We start from the raw sequence: 17,612 nt of genomic DNA on the forward strand, positions 1-17,612 counted from the left end.
CATCGGAAGCAATTTGGGGTCAAGTATCTTGCCCAAGGGCACGTCGACATGTGGACTGGAGGAGCCGGGAATCGAACCACCAATCTTTCGATTGGTGGATAACCTGCTCTGCCTCCTGAATCACAGCCGCAACCCAATTGTGTGTATGTATTTATGAGAGTGTGTATTTATTCATGTGCCAACGGCCCAGAGGAAGAAATGAGGGAAGCAGGAGCCATCAACCAGATGACAGAGTGTTGATAGGCCCATCACTCCCTGAAAATTCTATATATGAATAAAAATAAATAAATAAGTAATAATAATAATAATAATGATTGGATGAGATGCTGAGGAGTTTGTTATAAGCTAGAATGAGCTCATCAGTCATAATAAACCAACTCCATCATGCCCGTGTGTTTTAAAGCACAGAGTAGTGGTTTTATAGGACTTTTTTTCAGACAGCTGTGCCAAAGAACACTCTGTGACCAGTAGCAAAACATCCCGTAACTCTGTTCAAAACTGGTGAAAACACACTGCCCTCTTTTTGAAGCATGGAGAAGTATATGGGGAAATAAATACAATCATATTTTACCTAATAACTGAATCCTTTCACAGCTTTCTTTATGTTTATATTATCACAGCTGTAGTCCCTTTTTCTGTCAGTTCTTTTGGAGTAATGTGTCTTACCTTTAAAGGTCAAACATGACAGTTTCATTAACAAGGTGACATAATTTTGACATGTAGAGCATTTGTTAAAGCTTACATTTTAAGATTAGATGCATCTTTATTGATCCCCCCTTGCTGTTATCATGCTGTAATCCTGTTCATATAGGATATTAAGAGATCCCTTAATAATGCACTTATAATGTCAATGATGGGGGTCAGTACCAGTTAAATGTTTGGACACAGCCACCCATTCACTTTAATAAGAAAGTGTACCCAAACGTTTACCTGGTGCTGTACTACTAAAGAGTTTTTAGTCTTTACCCGTCCAAATTAGTCAAGTCAGGTCAATAACTTTCAAATTACAGCTTTTTTTTGGTGCCATATCCCCAATTTGTGTTACAATCCTTCCCCTGCAGACACAAAAGAGGGATTTGTTTATTTATTTAAACTAAAAAAGACTTTAATTGTGGAAGATACACTTTTAAATTCACTTTTTAAAAGGAGAACTGTGGATTTTGTCCCCCATCACTTCTATTATATAATGGTACTGTACTTAAAGGTTTGAAGATAATATTTATATATCTGTAATATCAGCCGTATAAATTATTAGTCCAAATGTTAACCATTGTTAAGATGCATTAAAATCAAATAAAAGCAGTTCTGTATGTTTTCAAAAATAATTATTTTATTTTATTGGGAAGGCAGTACTGGCGCCTCTTTTGACGTCATCTCCGAGCGACCATAAGGAGCTTTCTCCATGCAGAGCAGCAGGTATGAATTAATACCAGAGTAACCATCTGTCAGTCAGCCGCATCGTGTTTTGGCACATTAAGGGAAAGAAATGTATGAACACTTGTCAATTTGTTCGTTTAATCACACTTAATGTTCTGAAGTGCTGTTTCAGGAGAGAACGCGTTACCTTATTAGCCGGTGTTGTGTGGAAGTCTGTTCTCCTCCTGTTAAAGTTGTGTATCAACTCCGCAGTTGGAGTTAGTTTACGGTTGGGGTAAGCTGGTTCGGGCTAGGCACCTCAGAAGACGACTGGTTGGGGTTATGGAGAAGGAGGAACACATATCGACGGGGAACAGACTCGGACATAACACTGGGAAGCTACGGCTAGTTAGGCTAGTAAGTTCGTGTAAGGCTAAGTGTATGTCTGTGTAGTCTTAATTAAATGGAGGGTCTTGGGTAAGAAACAGCAGGGGACAGCTTCTTCACAGAGCAACTTGTCTACTTTTAATATCCGACCTAAAACAAAGACAAGTGGCGCCCAGGTTACCGCGCCATAACACAGATAACAAACTTGATACACGACTTCACTGTGCGGTATATCACTCCGCCCAGTCTAAACTAATGTACAGACAATCTAGATAGTAAGAAGTAGTTCCCAATATACCTAACAATATTAATAATATATATTTCAAATCATGAACTATTATTCAAATCATTCAAAACATTCAACCAATACCAACATAATATTTTCTTCTAACCAGTTCTTCACTGAGATACATCTTAGTTTAGCTTGTTGGCCAGTTATCGTTAAGTTTACTCAATTTGGTCGAATCTTGTATGAGAAATGTTAAAGGCACACACAGTTTAAATGACCACCTGTAACTATAGGCTTGGTGCTAAATGTCAGTATGAAAACATTTAACTTATTTCAGTTGGTTTGTTAGCTGTTCTGGAGTTATTTTAAGATTTAAACTTTAATCTCAACCTGAAAAACAAACATGGATGAGATGGGTTAGGGTTAGGCAACCGGGCAACCCCATCTGCTGAGGAAGATGGTTTGATATGATCAAAAGCTCAAGAATAGTTACTGAATGGACCTTGTGGTGAGATTATTCTTTAAGGGTAATTTCTAGGTCAAGAATCCCAACTTTATAAACAAATTAAATGTTCCTGGCTTCATGTTTATGGGTGCCATAAATTTGTGACACAGACTCCCCTTCGTCTTCTTTTTCAGGTTCAATATGGATGTGCTGTGTGGCCCTTTAGGTTTGGGTGTTGTGGCAGGACTGGGCTGTGGACTCCTCCTCGGCTGGCATCTCAGGGCTCGTTTAGGCTCATCGTCCAAAAACCTGATGGCAGCGATGGGGAACGGCACCGGTGAAACGAGCGTCATGGGAGAAGGAGGGGAGTTCAAGATGATCCTGGTTGTCCGAAATGACCTGAAGATGGGTAAAGGGAAGGTCGCCGCCCAGTGCTCCCACGCTGCTGTGTCGGCCTACAAACAGGTGCAGCGCAGGAACCCCTCGCTCCTCAAACAGTGGGAGTTCAGCGGCCAGCCCAAGGTGGTGGTGAAAGCTCCTGATGAGGAAACCCTGATTGATCTTCTGGGTCACGCCAAAGAAGTGGGGCTTCCTGTCAGTCTGATCCAGGACGCAGGGAGGACACAGATTGCGCCCGGGTCACGCACTGTGCTGGGTATCGGTCCAGGTCCAGCTGATCTGATCGACAGAGTGACTGGAGACTTGAAGCTCTACTAGAGTTCCAGTTTGAATATGAGTGACTTTCAGACAGTGTCTAGGTTAAAACTATCCGCAATGAAACCTAAGTTGGGCTAATATAAGTTTGTATTTTTATACAAGAATAACTGATTGTCAATTACTTCACTTTTTTGTGCCATTTTGGGGATTTTGTGCATTTAACCCTATTGCATTAGAAATGAGATGACTCTGGAATAGCAGTAACAGCTTGTTTACTGTGACAGATGAACACTTGAAACAATCTACAACCGGTCTGCTGAGGCCTGACACTGTCTTTAGACCTGAGGAAACATTAAATATATGTTCTGTTTAAAATGTGACAAGAGCAAAACAATTATTCAGTATTATTATTGTTCTCATATTACAACCATTTAACTACTCTGAGCTACCGTCTACTAATTATATTGGCTTGATGATAACAAATGAAGAAAGATCATCTCACAGAATTAATGCTGAAATTGAGTCATTTTTTCATATAAAATGCCATGAAGGTCACTTCAATAAACAGTATAAATTGGTATTTGCATTGCAGCAGTAGAGTGGATTAATAGGATGTCAAAAATATGGTAATGAGACGGAATTTCATTTAATGTTTTGATATAAAATAATGGATTATCTTCAATATTTTTTCCTGGTTTTAAGTGCTGCATTGAGTGAATTTAACAACCAACACCTCAACCTGTAAAATATAATTCCACTTTATGAAATAAGTCAGAATCTTACATTGATAGGTATAAATGACTGGTAGTAACTTGCACCAGAGGAGACTTATTATTGGTCTGCTGTGTATGTAGCAGCTGCTGGTTTACACCATCAGAGGGTGCCAGTGCTACATCCTCATACATCAAGTGAGCCTTCTATTGCTGCTGTTGAACAGGGCCTCTATTCAAACTGCTGAAAGTAATAGCAGTGATATTGGGAGTAGTAAGTAACATACCACTCTAAACTGTGAGGATTATGTTTTAAAAGTAATATACAATATGGTAGATAAAGGGTCAATATCTCATTGACTGTTCCTTCTCTGAGCATATGTGATCACTCAGTTATTTTGAAACTTTGCTGTAAATTGAGGTAAACCACAAATGTTATTTCTCACACTCAGCATAAAATTCTTACACAGAGCATAAACAGGAACTCGCACAGTTGAATGAAAACCTCCCTGACAGTCTCAGTGTAAGATAAGCTTCAAATAGATTTTTACTACAAATACACTGTACAGGATTTTATTATTATTAGTCTTTGTAGGCATTCACACATTCATTCAGTTAAACCAATCAAATTCAAACTTGAGTTTCCTGTTTCGATGTGATCTCCTGGTCAGCTGCGGTGAACTTGCAGGTCAGAGTTGACTTCTACCCTTCAAGTAACAGAAACACTGATGCAGCATGTTTGAAAACTGATTATTTTTAGCAGTGTCATCACATTTTTTTTCTTTACAATCTTACACTATCAGACTCTTTCATACACTTAACAGTCCATGATCGCTCTGCTCAGTATTTATTTGTCACACATATCATACCCATGACATCACTTCCCCTCTTTGTGGAGCCGAGTGAATGGCTTTTTCACTTCATTGGACGGCAGACTAATGTGACCTATACCTCCACTGTGTTCACATCCTGCACCAAACAGCACATGCAAGACACAACCAGACTGTTCTTGACAAACAAGAAGCCTTTATTTTATTTTTTATTTTTTTTAAGTGGAAAACAAAACCGCTGTTTCATTCATTATGATCCTGATTATGCACAATCAAGTATCTTAAGTGCACAATTTAAATCTAAGGTAATTTTAGATACGAATATAAGTTCAAAAGGAGTTAATGATTGATTTTCCTGTATACACGCAAGCCTTTAAAACTTCAAATTTACCACAAGTCCTGTGATGACGGTTCTCAATTGAACTAGCGGGTCGACTGCGAGAGGTTTTAAGGGAAACTCCCTCAGCAGGAGGTCAGGAGAGTTCACTTTGAAATATATCTCTCCTGCACACTCGGGAACAGTGACCTCAAATGATATTCTGCATGAAACAAACCGCAGCATACAGAGGAGGGGGGTGGCATGGGGCATGTTAGTCAAACACAAACAGGTATGCAAGTCCCTCCTGAAGTGGAATGGTCCCGCGTTAAAGTAGTATTTCAAGCGTATGGAAAATGACGTCTGCAAATTAGTTGGGAGAGTCCTGCATAGGCTTTTCAGGAAAGTGTCAAACTTTCCTGAGAATCGTATGTAAAATACTCTGTTTCCTTCAAGAATCAGCCCTGAAGAGTGTGTGTGTGTGTGTGTGTGTGTGTGTGTGTGTGTGTGTGTGTGTGTGTGTGTGTGTGTGTGTGTGTGTTTGTGTGTGTGTGTGTGTCTGTGTGTCTGTGTGTTTGTGGGGACACGTATGTGCGACGTAGTGTTTCAGGATTGTGGTCATGGAAAGCGGCGGTCTCATGTTCAAATATAGAGGAACATAGAAGCGTTTGTTTTTTTTGTGTCTGAATATACAATAATTAAATGCATTTTACAGTCAGACAGAAGAAGCTGCTCACACACATCAAAAGGAAGAGGTTCTACATTAATTTCTTCTCACTACAGAGTGCAAATCAGATGCTTCACAACAGACCTTTTTTTTTTCTTTTTTTTTTTAAACAGAGAAGAGGACTAGCTCTTCTCATAAGCCCACCCTCCCATTGTACATAAACCTTTTCCTATTCAAATAAAATAGACAAAAAGAAATTAATCTAGTAAATACGGAATGTGAGAAAATTAATCTTTGTGATTCATTCTTTTTTTCTTTGAAAACTGAAATAAAACTGAGTCCTTCATGACAGTTTTAAAAGGGAAGAAAAAGTTTAAAAAAAGAAAAAAAAAGAAAAAAAAGGGGATGGGGGTTTCTCTGTATTATCTCACACTCCTTGTGAAAGGCAGGGTGAGACAATAATGGTCTGGTGAAGGACTGTGGGAGATGGATGGATGGTAGCTCCAGCCTGCATGTGGAGAGAAGGGTTCCGGGGGGGGAGAGGGGGTCTTTACATGCCGTAGCCGAAGCCTGGCTGAGCTGCTGGCGCCTGAGGGTATCCTGCAGGCGCCTGCTGGTAGCCGTAGCCGTATGGTTGCTGAGGGGGCACAGGTACGCTGGGGCCTGCTGTCAGCATCAGCTGGGGTGTGCCTGCAAGATACACACACACACGTTTAGTTAGGTCATTTCTGGGGACATTTCATAGACTTACATTAATTTCTTTTAGACTATATAACCACAAACCCTCACCCTTTCCTGACCTGAACCACTGACCCAAAAATCTGCTGTTTCCTATTTGGGGACACGGCTTTGGCCCCACTTAGACAAGCCGTCCCTAATTAACTGGTCTTTAGTCTGAAATGTTTCCATTTTATTTGATCAGATTAAGTAAAACTTGAATGTTTTCTCATAACTTGGTCACAGTGCTTCCTCATTTGTTTGTTGATCTCATTTTTCAGTTTTGGCAAATTCTTATGTGGTGAACTGTCGAGTTTCCTTTCCAGCATTTGCCCCATGACCCATTTGTAAAACTTCCTCTTATTACTTTTATCACATTCATCAAGATAAAACATGATAACTTCATTGTCTGTCACAAAATAACACTAACAGCATCAAATTTCACTGCCTGATCGTTTTTTAAAATACATTCTGGTATCGAAACTTCCAGAGACCAAAAAGCACTACGTGAGGAAGCCTTTGCTTTTGATTACAGTGAAACGGACACTGATGTCATCAGAGGACTGTTACCGTAGACGATGGGTTGCGTCTCTGTTGCCTGCTCCTCTTCTTTCCGTACGGACTCTGAGGTTTCAAGTTTATCTACCTGCAAGGCAAAAAGAAACAGGTATTTAGAAGAAAACTACAACACTTCATGAATATTTAACAAGTTACAAATTAAAACAGTTGCTTATATTTTAGTTAACTAATATGTGACAGACAGAGGTGGTGCATCAACTATCAAAAAAGTAGGGCCACCACTCTGAGCATATATCATCCAGTGAGGCAAAGCAAAACAAAACTGTCAGATAAAAACAAAACCGCAACTTCAGGTGTTTTTCACACTTTATCCACACAGCAAATAGAGATGTTTATGGTTTGTAGTGAAAATAATGCATTAAAGATGAACATTTGTATTATTCTAATAAAACCATCTGGGGGTTGCCTGACTGTAACAGTAAAAGTGGCAAATTCTTCACAATAAAAAAACTAAAAAAAACTTCAGGCAGCAAGTCAGATGCAGTGATAAGCGAGATGTACGTATCAGGTCCTCAGGAGAGAGCAGCAGCAGAGTTAAAAGTAAGAGCTTGCTCAGCAGTGCACTTCCACATCTTGTATATGTGTGCATTTATCATAGTACGCTCAGTTTCTACATGCCTCGGATAGAATAGCTATTCCTCTGCACACAGTAGCAACAAGCTGAAGCGTCCCTGTAAACAGAAACAGTCTCATGCTCTGTGTGTTACACCGCTGGGCCGGCAGTGAATAACAAGGCTGCAGCACTCAGATGCAGTTTGGTGGGAGGAAGAGGAAGAGGAGGAGCAGGAAGATGGAGGGGTGTGAGTCTTGGGTCAGGTGCCGTCTACACTTTGGGGCTTTCTACTGTACGGGTAAAGCCAGGCACTACCAACAGCCCTCTGCTGCACATGCTTGTTCCAGTAATGAGTTCAAAACTTCAAAACACAACCTTTTAAAAGAAGCACATACAGCTTCATATTGTGCACTGTCATCATGAGAGGAAATGCACTTCAAGTTAAATTGTAAAGAGTTTCTCATATTTCTAGAAAACGTCTCCAGTGTGTGACACAATGAATATTTTCATGAATATAGAAGGTAATTAAAGCTATTGTGTAAAGTGCATTTTCTCCAACAGCCTCTCTGTGTAGACCAGGTATATTTTGGGCCTGTTGCAGTCTGCTGCAGGTTTATATTTCATTTCACAGGTCAAACTACAGACTGGTTTCAGGTACAAAAGGCACATTTATGCATCTTGTGTTACATACAGTACAGCATGAGTTAGCTGGTTCACTCCATGCAGTTTTCTCTTGTAATATGTCTTTTAAAGCTTACAGCAAGTATAATCCCTTCACTTGCTGCTCATCCACAAGTATCCTGACTGAGTAATTTATGACTAAAGCACTACATCACATCCTGAAGCCAATGGGATTTGCATGCATTTCTTGTAGCGCTCACAAAAACGGTAGTTTAGATGGCCGTCATTTCTCACATTTCTCTTCCTGACAGCTGATTACAGCGTGCAGATTAATGCCAGCTGTCAAGAGCTGCTGCAGCAGACTGCTACACTTTAACTCCCTCAGACTTTAACAGTTTTAGTAGATACTGTGTCCCAACAACTGTAAAGTTTCGACACATCTCCAAAGAGGTCTTGGTGAGAGTGTAATGCGTGGTAATAGCTAAAACCATGCACACTCAAGGCCGCAGTCTTCCAAGCCAAATTACTTGGAAATCAAAAAACAGAGCATTTAACTTTCACCTGATCTGTAATTGCATCAACCTGCAAGAGAAAAGGTGCGGCATAGAAGAAGAAGATTAAAAGATATTTCCCCAAGAAGAAAAGTAGGAAAGGAAACAGACAATGCTAAATTGTAAGAATTCTGTGCATGTCTTTCATTTGATACGGCCAGTTTTTGGTTGATACTTGCTGCAGGGGTCATTATATTCTCAAACATACAAGGTTTATGAGCAACAGTTTTGTTAATTATCTGATTTAAGAAATTTAAAAAAGGACCAGAAAAGGAGGAGAGAGAGAGAGGGTGAGATGATAGCAGTACATACAGCTTTATGGCCTGCATTTGTATCAAACTTTTCACTATTCAGTTAACTTATAGCCAGCCTGAACAGGATGCAGCTGACCCACCTTGCTGAGGTACTCCCTCATGACCTGAATGAAATATGGCATAGAAAAGTCCATGATGTTGTGCCTCCAGGTGGTCTCGAGCACCACGTCGGGCCGCAGCAGGTCGTAGCAGGTGAACAAGCAGGCAGCAAAACACTCCTTCTTGTCCTCCTCTAGGAACCAGGACAGCAGCTCCTCTGCTAGCTCTGTGTCCTTGGACTCTGACGCGTACTGCATGGCATCCTGCAGGAGGGGGAGGTACAGGAAACAGACAGGTTGAGGAATGCTCTAAGTTAAACTAAGCAGAGTATAGGAAAATATTCACTAAGAAAATAATGGTGAATGTTGGATGGGAAGAGCACCTTGTAGAGCTTGTCCTTCTTGCACAGCTCCACGCTCTGTTTCCAGCGGTTGTTGCCTTTGAAGAGGTAGGCAGCAATTCTCCTAAACTCGATCAGCTCGTGTTTCTCCAGACGCTGGGCCAGTGAGATGTTGTCGAAGTTGTCGTAGGCATCTATTGATGTCCTCAGTGCCTGAAGAGAGTGAGACGGAAAACGTGAGAAGAATAAATACAATTTAAAAAATGAATAGATAACTTATACAATAAAAACATGTAATAACATACAGTCAGTCACAGTTTTAAACATTCTCTCACCTGATAATCCTCCTCTGTGATGAAGAGGTTGTTAAGTGCTTCATTGACTGATTTGTTGTTGTGGTTCTGTACTGAGCGCAGGTAGGGCTTGATCAGTGGCAGCTGTTTCACCTGCAGACACACATGAACAGTCATATCAACTTTAACAAACAAACATTTCCATCATACACCTTCTTTATCTGTATGATATAGCATAAAGTGTACCTTGCTGAAGAAGTTGACAGCACGGGAGTGGTCCAGTCTGGGTGAGAGCACTATGAGCAGATCATTCAGTAACAAGGGCTTGAACTCCAAATAGAACTGGACGGCTTTGTAGTACAGTTCCACGTTAGCCACCTAACACAGGGTGCAGAGGGAAAGGAGGTTTTAGAGAGTAAATACAAGAAGGATCAACACTTGAGTGGGGAATATACTAAGATATAAGATATTTTTATTGTAATTGTTAACCAAATATAGTCAGACATATCAGAAATATCAATAAAAATACACCAAACTTCTAAATAGTTTTGACATTGAATCTAAAAGTACCTTGGTGATGATGTCTTTGAACTGTCCCTCCTTCCAGGCGTCTGTTGGGTGGTTCATCATGGTGATGATAGCGTTGTCGAACTCCTCGTACTTGTCGTACAGGAACACCAGCTCGGCCCACAGGTGAGCCTGCTCCGCTGCTCTCAGGACCTTCGGGATGTTGACTCTGGACCAGAAGAGCTCCAGATGCTCCCTCATCTTCTGGGGCTTGAACTTGGAGTAGAGGATGGCCAGCTCGGTGAACATTCCCATGTGAGCGCGCTCCAGGCCCAGTGCCGCCTCCAGCATGGTGATCAGCTCCTCAAAGTAACCGCGGTCCTGAGAGAAGATATGGGGGAAATGTGGTAAATGTGTGTGGGCCATGTTTTCATTTGTATAATCAAGTAAAGTGCTTTTAGATGTTCTAAAAATAACCTATTGAATTGATGACACAAATATACTCTGCAAACAAATTTTTCATCCCTCCCTCTAATTCCATCTTACCTGGTAGTAGTTGATGAGCTCTTCCAGCTCGTCAGCGTGCACGACGATGTGGAGGCCGCACATCTGGGCCAGTCTGAATTCCTTTCCGTCCACGCAGGCGAAGCACACCTCCTTCCAGGTGCGGGTGCTGTTGGCCTTGCGGGCGCCGTCCACAGCGGCCTGGTACTCCCCGAGGTGCACGAGGGTCGAAGCCAGACGACCGAAGTTGGAGACGTTGTTGTACAGCAGCTTAGCAGCGTCGTACATTTTCTCATCGTAGCAGCGGTCACCAACCTACAAGAGAATACATAAACACAGTAAATTACATGCCATTTCTTTTTGTAGCTGGACAGCTAACTCACATAGATTGTATTAGAGCGAGGCATACCTGCTGGATGTGAGCATTGTTGGGTCCGTTGATGAACTCCTCCAGTTCAGCCAGGCGGTTGGTTTTGGCCAAAGCAAAGATCAGCTCTGTCTCCACATAGGACTCGCGGGCCTTCTTACGAGCCATCTGAAGGAATTTGACCAAGTCCTCCCAGTTTCCTGAAGCACAACCATTTAGTTATTTAAATAGTTCAAATTAGTCAGTTTATTTTTTTTGGCAGGTATAGAACACTGCACTGTATTTAGTACTGAGGGCACTCTTTTAATAAGGACATGCTGCAGTTGCTGCAAATACAACTAGAGGACAAATCTCAATCACTGAAACTCCCACAGCTAAGTTAACCTGCTATATACTTCATTTTGTATTTCATTCAAAGTGGTGCTGGCAAACAACAAACTGCTTTCACTGAAACCCCCATAATGGATCAGCTCAGAGTAAGTCAGACGGTATGCTCTCCCCACATGCTGTGCTCAGTTTTGGAAAGCCCTTTGAATAATTCTGCCATGTTTAGAAGCTTTAGAAACTATGACATAAAATATCATATATAAAAAAAGTCTGATGCTCATCCCCACGTCTGCTTACCGCTCTTATCAGCAGCCTGTACCACCTCCATGTATGCAGAGGGGTCGTCAGCTTTGATGTAGGAGTCGATGGCCTCCTTGACCAGCTCCTTCTGTAACTGAGCCTTTGCCAGCTGGCTCCACACAGCCGGCTCATTGCAGCGCTCTGCAAACTCGTAAGCCCGGTCCAGGTTGCCAATATGCTCGATCAGCACCTAGAGGGGGGAGAAAGAAAAATGTGATCAACACTTCCTCAGTGAATAAGGTATCAGTCTAGCTTAGTTTAAGAGTTAATAACCGACCTGCACTGCGGAGGTGTTGACGTCAAACTTCTTAAAGATGGCGAAGGCCTCCTCGAAGAGCTCGTTGCTGATGGCGATGTTTGCGATGTCGGGGGCGTCGTAGTTGTCAAGTCTGTTGATGTATTCCATCACGCGAGTGCGGTCGGCTTTGATTGCTGTCAGGATCAGCAGGTTCTGCAGATTTCTGTGGATGAGAGGAGAAGACATGAAATACTGAGCTCATTTTCACTTTGAACACAGCAGAGGAAATTGAAAAATATTAAGAGAGACACACACACACCTGTGTTCACTGAAGACGGAGTTGTCCAACACAATCTTCTCCAGCAGCTCGATGAGCTCGTTGGGCAGGTCGGCGGTCATGAAGGCCTTGACAGTGACTGATACCTCCTCTGGGTCCTGGGTTTCTGACAGCGCTGTCTGCACCACCTGAGAGCAAAACAAAGAGCAGGTTAGAGGAGCACCAGCTTGTATTAAAAAGAGGTTAATCTCATTTTCTGTATACTTTACCTGGTCAATGAGTGGACGTCTGAAGGGGTTGCTCTCCAGCAGCACACTGGCCCACAGCTCGGGATCTTTGCGACGGACCAGGTAGCGAGACAAGCTCTTGAAAAGGGAGTTCTCATTGCAGACCTGAAGAGAAAACAGAAGATAAATTACAAAGCAGTTTAATGCAGCACACCATAAAAGAAAAGCAGATTGAAACAGACATTTGAATACATTAGTTCGTGTGAAACAGGCAAGTACAGAAACTCTTCCTCACATTAATCAGCTCCTGGTCACACTGTCCTCTCTCGTAGGCCACACAGGCCAGGTGTGGGTCTCTCTTCTCGCAGTACTTTCCCACCACGCGGCTGTCGTAGAAGGGATTTTCCCTCAGGAAGCGTTCGGGGTTGTTGTTGCTGTCGATGTAGATCTTGGCCAGGGCATTGTGGGTGGCGGGCTCCTCACAGCCTTCATGGATACGAGACTCCAGCCAGGGCAGCAGGAGCTTCAGTCTGTAAGAGAAAGAAGGGAAATGATGAAGAATGAAGGAAAAGTCATATCCTACTTGGAACATTAGATTTTTGAGGCTCTCTATGTGAAGATGCCACATATTCCTCCTTAGATTACTATGAATTATTTTATTTTAAAAGCAGTGTCATCTCTTTTTACTCCCAAAGAACATGACTTCTTACTACCAATTCGGTGGACAATTAACTCACAATCTGATGTTTCTGGAAACTAGTATTCCTGTTGTGAGAGGAAGTATGTAAAACGTCATGTAGGTAAAAGGGCACCGCACCTGTTCCTCTTTTCCACCTCAGCGACCAGTTCATCAGTGGAGAACTGTCCCCTGACGACCAGGATCAGGCTCTTGATGACATCCTCTGAGCAGTCCACGTCCAAGAGACCTCCAACCACCACGGGCAGACGGCTAGGATTCACCTAGGACGCAAACACATCAAGATCAATCTCTTTTATCTCTTACACCTGTAATGTGAGGACGTGTAGTCATCGTCATGTGTCCGTTGAGTCTCACCTTCTGAACATAGATCTCAATGTACTTCTGCAGGTTGTTGCGGTACAGGTAGAGCACCAGGTCGTGGACGAAGTCGAAGCGGTCGCAGACGATGATGAGTGGCAGCTGGTCGGTGAGTTTGGCTTCCTGTTCGTCACACACATTGGAGGGAAAAAGGTCAGCAAGATATCCCAACCAACAACAACAGCAACACCTCTATACAGGCCACAAAACATCTACCAAACCTGATGCAACGAGGGTGACTGATTTTTAAATGAAATACACTTCTTACAGCAGGTGTGACAGTATTGTTGATGCTTGGTGACTTCTGATAAAAATGAAATTGATGACATCATTTTCTAGCAACATCAAACCTCCTTAAGCAATTCAAAAAATGACACATTTTATACCATATTAAAGGGGGGGGGGGGGGGGGGGGAGAGAGAAAAGGTTTGTCACTACGACAAATGTACGTCACACTTTATCAGAGGTCAGGATGATTAAATAGTGCAAAATACGTGTTTCACAGTTGAGTGAGGGAATATTCTACAGTAGCTTTCTTGCTCATTAGCAGAGAGCTGCCAGATTATTCAAGAACATGCTGCACGGACTAGAGGCCTACACAGAGGACTACACACTATACACACACAGACTTTGATCATTAATGTCTTAATAGATCTCAAATAGAGTACAAGAACCTTACTTGTTCACCATTAACTGCAATCACATACACACACAAACATCCAATGAATGACTATGACTAAGTGAAGATCCGAGAGCACTGGTTGCACTCACAGTGGGTGTATGGATTGTGGTGTATGAGCACATACACCTCTATACAAATCCCAGTTTCAATCCTGTGCCTAAAGTTAATGGGTAGGAATTAAAGAAAGAAACGAAAAACGGGGAGAGATCCTGTACTGTGGACAGGAGTAGATTTACCTTATCCATGTCCTGCCAATCCAAAGACAAATAGAGGAAAAGCAAAAGAGATAATTCACCACCATCAGGATGGTTCTGAACATTGTTTTTGACCAACACGCAAATAAATACTTTCTGGGAGAGGGCTAGTGAGAGTAACACTATCATAATCAAATATGCCTCTGTGAATCTTTTTCAATAGCTTGTAGTAATGTAAAGGACTGTGGACTCTACGCAAGATGCAGTATGAATGAAAAGAGGCTGAAAATGAAAACCGTGACAATTTTACTCGAAGAAAAATTCTGATGAATCAATCTGGGAAACCTCAATGTCCTTATTATGTCCTTATAAGATGTAACAATAGGAAAAAAAGCAACCGTATCAAGTAGTTGTTCCCAATCAAACAGACATAGGAACAAGAGGACAGTCTTATAAGGTAGAGAGAGTCAGAAATCAAACAGGGGGTTAGGAAAAAAGAGCTGTTAAATGTCAGTATTTGATCCTCTCCTCTCACATTACTCCAGTGTTCCCTGTGGTTTTTACCTTGAGGAAGTTCTTGACGCGCTCAGGGTCGTAGCAGTTGCTCTCTCTACAGATCCTCTCCACCTCTTTGATCTGGCCCGTCTTGCAGGCTGCCTGGATGTATTTGAAGTGAACTTCAGGGTCCTGACTGAAGTTCACGATAGAGCCCAGGAAGTAGAACAGACCTGAGAGAAACACACAGTCAAGTTACATGCGTGTCCACAGCTCCCTCTAATTGCTGATCATGGCATAATGGATCCAGTAATATATCTTGAAGAGATATAATTCACACTCAAACATTCAACCGTTTTTTTTTTCTTCCTCAATTCATTAACTTTTATGCTCTGTTATTCCAGTAATAGTAGAGGAGCTGCACTAATTCATCCCCAGGCCATTCTGCACAATCTATTGATTGTCCTCCCTCTGTTCTGGCCTACTTGTCTAATTGATAGTTAGGGGACATCTATCTCAGTTAATGTGCAGGAGGCAGTGGCTGTCAAATAGCACTTTCATGTCTAGCCTGGGTACAGAAATATTCAAGGTGAACTGCCCTATTGTACTAAACAAACTCTTAATAATTGCACTGTCTATTTTTCAGCGCTTCCGACTTCTGACTGTAGTGGTTCTAATGAATGAGTTTATCATCAGTGTGTATGAATTTGATACTTTTGTATCAACTGAAGCATTATGACAAAAGAGTTTGGGATCTCACCTTCAAAGCTCTTGAATGACTCAAAGAGCTCAGTGAGAGACTGTGTGGTTAGCTGCTCGTGGTACTTGGAGGCCACCTGGACACAGATCTGCAGGTTCTGGCGGATGTTGGCCGACAGCATGGCCCTGAGGCACTCCAGTGAGTCCTCCACGGACAACGAGCCAAAGAAGTTCACCAGCCACTAGAGGTGAAGGAGGGAAAGTTAGTTTGGGTCATACTAAAGTACTCGCTGTGGAGTTAATCAGTTTACTTAATGAGCAATGAACATGGAGCGAGTTTTAGTTTCATCCTACAGAAGCCTACCTCTGGGTTGAGGAGGTGTGTGTGCACCACAGCGCGCTTGATGTCATACAGGTCAGTGTAGTGCTCCAGAGCCCTCTGCAGGAGTCCAGCCTTCTCACACAGTTGGGCGATGTGGGCGCGGTCGTAGTTGGTGAACATCTGGTTGCCCAGGATAGCGTCAGCAACCTACACCCATGACATGAAACAATTAAAAAAAAAGAAGTTAGAAGAAATGTATCCCAGCTGTATTTATCAATTCCTTTTAAGTAAAGTATGCGTAGATGTGTCCACCTGTGGAGCATGCATGAGGTTCATCTCCAGTAGGCGAGTCTGCAGTGGTCCCTCTGATGGTCTGTTGTTCTTCAGAGCGTCCAGGAGGAATGAAGTGCACTGCTGGATCAGGTTGTATTCCATGAACACATCCACAATCTGGAAAGACAGGGGGAGACACAGGAGAGAACTTGAAACACAGAAAGTAGGAAGGACCATGCTTGTGGATACCTGCAACTTGTCAAAACCTTTCTTTGAACTGCATGTATTACTGCACCGTAATTATTAGTGCGCAACACCTCCCTCCGACATAAACACAACACTCCAGCTGCAGTCTTCCTCTCCTCTCCTCTCCTCTCCTACAGCTCTGCACAGCTGAACTGACAAGATTAAACGCGAGAGATGCGAGGAGACCAAGTACTTCTTTAAAGCTGCCACTTACATGAAAAAGTGAAAGTTGGCTGAATACAACACATTTCCACCTCTAGGATCGAAGAAAGTCTTTCGTGTAATATGTCTTTGTGCTGTTACCTGCCAATACAGCACTTTAGGCAATACTGGATGCTGAGTAAGCAGTTAACTTTTGCAGTGCAGAGAGACTGCAGTGGCAGGAAGCAAAGGAAGACGTGCATTTCCTTTGCACTACAGGATAGCTGAGGTTCACAGATGTCGGTATGTCTTGTGATTCGGCCAAATATTTTCTCAAGTTTAGAGGAAATGTATTGATTCCACTCTTAACAATATCAGAAAACGCTAGAGAGTCTAACCCCATTTGTTTAACTTTAGTAAAAAACATAAATGTGTTACTGGTGGACTAAAAAGAAATCAATGGTGCCTCCCTCTGACCTGTGTAATGTCAGCCAGTGGCTCTTCATCTTGGACCAGCATCTGGGCAAACTGCAGGCCTTGTTCTGGGTTGATCCGCATCACATTCCTCAGCAGGAAGATCCAGTCTGGAGTGTAGCCCACCTGATAACAAAACACACAGAGACACAGACACATGTTTATCAAGCCAAAAAACATTCAGATGTGCTTATTATACTATAATTAGTCTCAATAAACTCAGACTGGCTTCATGTTTAACATTGATTTCATATGGATTGTCTTCTCTGTGCAATTCACTGTTTAGCAATCATCAAATGTTAAGAGCTCAGATATCATCTCAGTGTGACAGACATACCTTCTTAGCGTACAGGACAATCTTGGGGAACTGTCCAGTCTCTGCAAAGCACTGGATGACCTTGTTGGGGACGTTGGCTCTCAGGTAGACACTGAGGGCCAAGGTGGGATCCACTGCCTTCACCAGGTCGCCCAGTTCTTCAGAGCACTCCAACTGAAACAAACATAGCACAAGTAGAATCAGCACTGGAAGCAACTAATGAGACTAGAATGTCAAATATAATTAATACCTATACTGAAAACAGTATAGGTACAGTGAAATACAAACATTCATGCATTTACAGTATAAATCAAAGTTTATTTCGTTCATAATTGAGGCAGCTTAGAACAACCCAAATGCAC

General features: G+C 42.2%; 2 protein-coding genes across 4 annotated transcripts in view; one reads left to right on the forward strand and one right to left on the reverse strand.

Annotated features, from left to right (window-relative positions):
- The first annotated feature begins 1,374 nt into the window (after nt 1-1,374).
- On the forward strand, nt 1,375-4,200 carry ptrh2 (peptidyl-tRNA hydrolase 2). 2 transcript variants are annotated; one of them, XM_062433816.1, is made up of 2 exons: nt 1,375-1,416; nt 2,612-4,200. In XM_062433816.1, the coding sequence occupies exons 1-2, from the start codon at nt 1,403-1,405 to the stop codon at nt 3,132-3,134; spliced, it is 537 nt and encodes a 178-aa protein (XP_062289800.1). In that variant the 5' UTR covers nt 1,375-1,402; the 3' UTR covers nt 3,135-4,200. The 2 variants fall into 2 exon arrangements, with proteins under 2 accessions (XP_062289800.1, XP_062289801.1); XM_062433817.1 differs by having other exon boundaries at nt 1,413-1,488.
- A 141-nt stretch (nt 4,201-4,341) lies between these two features.
- cltca (clathrin, heavy chain a (Hc)) overlaps nt 4,342-17,612 on the reverse strand; it is a 32,494-nt gene continuing 19,223 nt past the window's right edge. For both annotated transcript variants that reach the window (XM_062433794.1, XM_062433793.1), the window contains 22 exons: nt 17,272-17,424; nt 16,938-17,060; nt 16,113-16,250; nt 15,843-16,007; nt 15,540-15,720; nt 14,849-15,012; nt 13,406-13,531; nt 13,169-13,311; nt 12,647-12,881; nt 12,394-12,516; nt 12,167-12,312; nt 11,887-12,070; nt 11,607-11,799; nt 11,025-11,182; nt 10,658-10,930; nt 10,175-10,492; nt 9,851-9,982; nt 9,647-9,757; nt 9,354-9,524; nt 9,013-9,234; nt 6,885-6,960; nt 4,342-6,287 (listed from right to left, as the gene is read on the reverse strand). In XM_062433794.1, coding sequence (XP_062289778.1) covers nt 6,148-6,287; nt 6,885-6,960; nt 9,013-9,234; nt 9,354-9,524; nt 9,647-9,757; nt 9,851-9,982; nt 10,175-10,492; nt 10,658-10,930; nt 11,025-11,182; nt 11,607-11,799; nt 11,887-12,070; nt 12,167-12,312; nt 12,394-12,516; nt 12,647-12,881; nt 13,169-13,311; nt 13,406-13,531; nt 14,849-15,012; nt 15,540-15,720; nt 15,843-16,007; nt 16,113-16,250; nt 16,938-17,060; nt 17,272-17,424 — 3,675 coding nt within the window. In that variant the 3' untranslated portion in view covers nt 4,342-6,147. The remainder of the gene's footprint in view (nt 6,288-6,884; nt 6,961-9,012; nt 9,235-9,353; nt 9,525-9,646; nt 9,758-9,850; nt 9,983-10,174; nt 10,493-10,657; nt 10,931-11,024; nt 11,183-11,606; nt 11,800-11,886; nt 12,071-12,166; nt 12,313-12,393; nt 12,517-12,646; nt 12,882-13,168; nt 13,312-13,405; nt 13,532-14,848; nt 15,013-15,539; nt 15,721-15,842; nt 16,008-16,112; nt 16,251-16,937; nt 17,061-17,271; nt 17,425-17,612) is intronic.

This window comes from Scomber scombrus, chromosome 14 (assembly GCF_963691925.1).
Source record: "Scomber scombrus chromosome 14, fScoSco1.1, whole genome shotgun sequence".
NCBI classification, from domain to species: domain Eukaryota; kingdom Metazoa; phylum Chordata; class Actinopteri; order Scombriformes; family Scombridae; genus Scomber; species Scomber scombrus.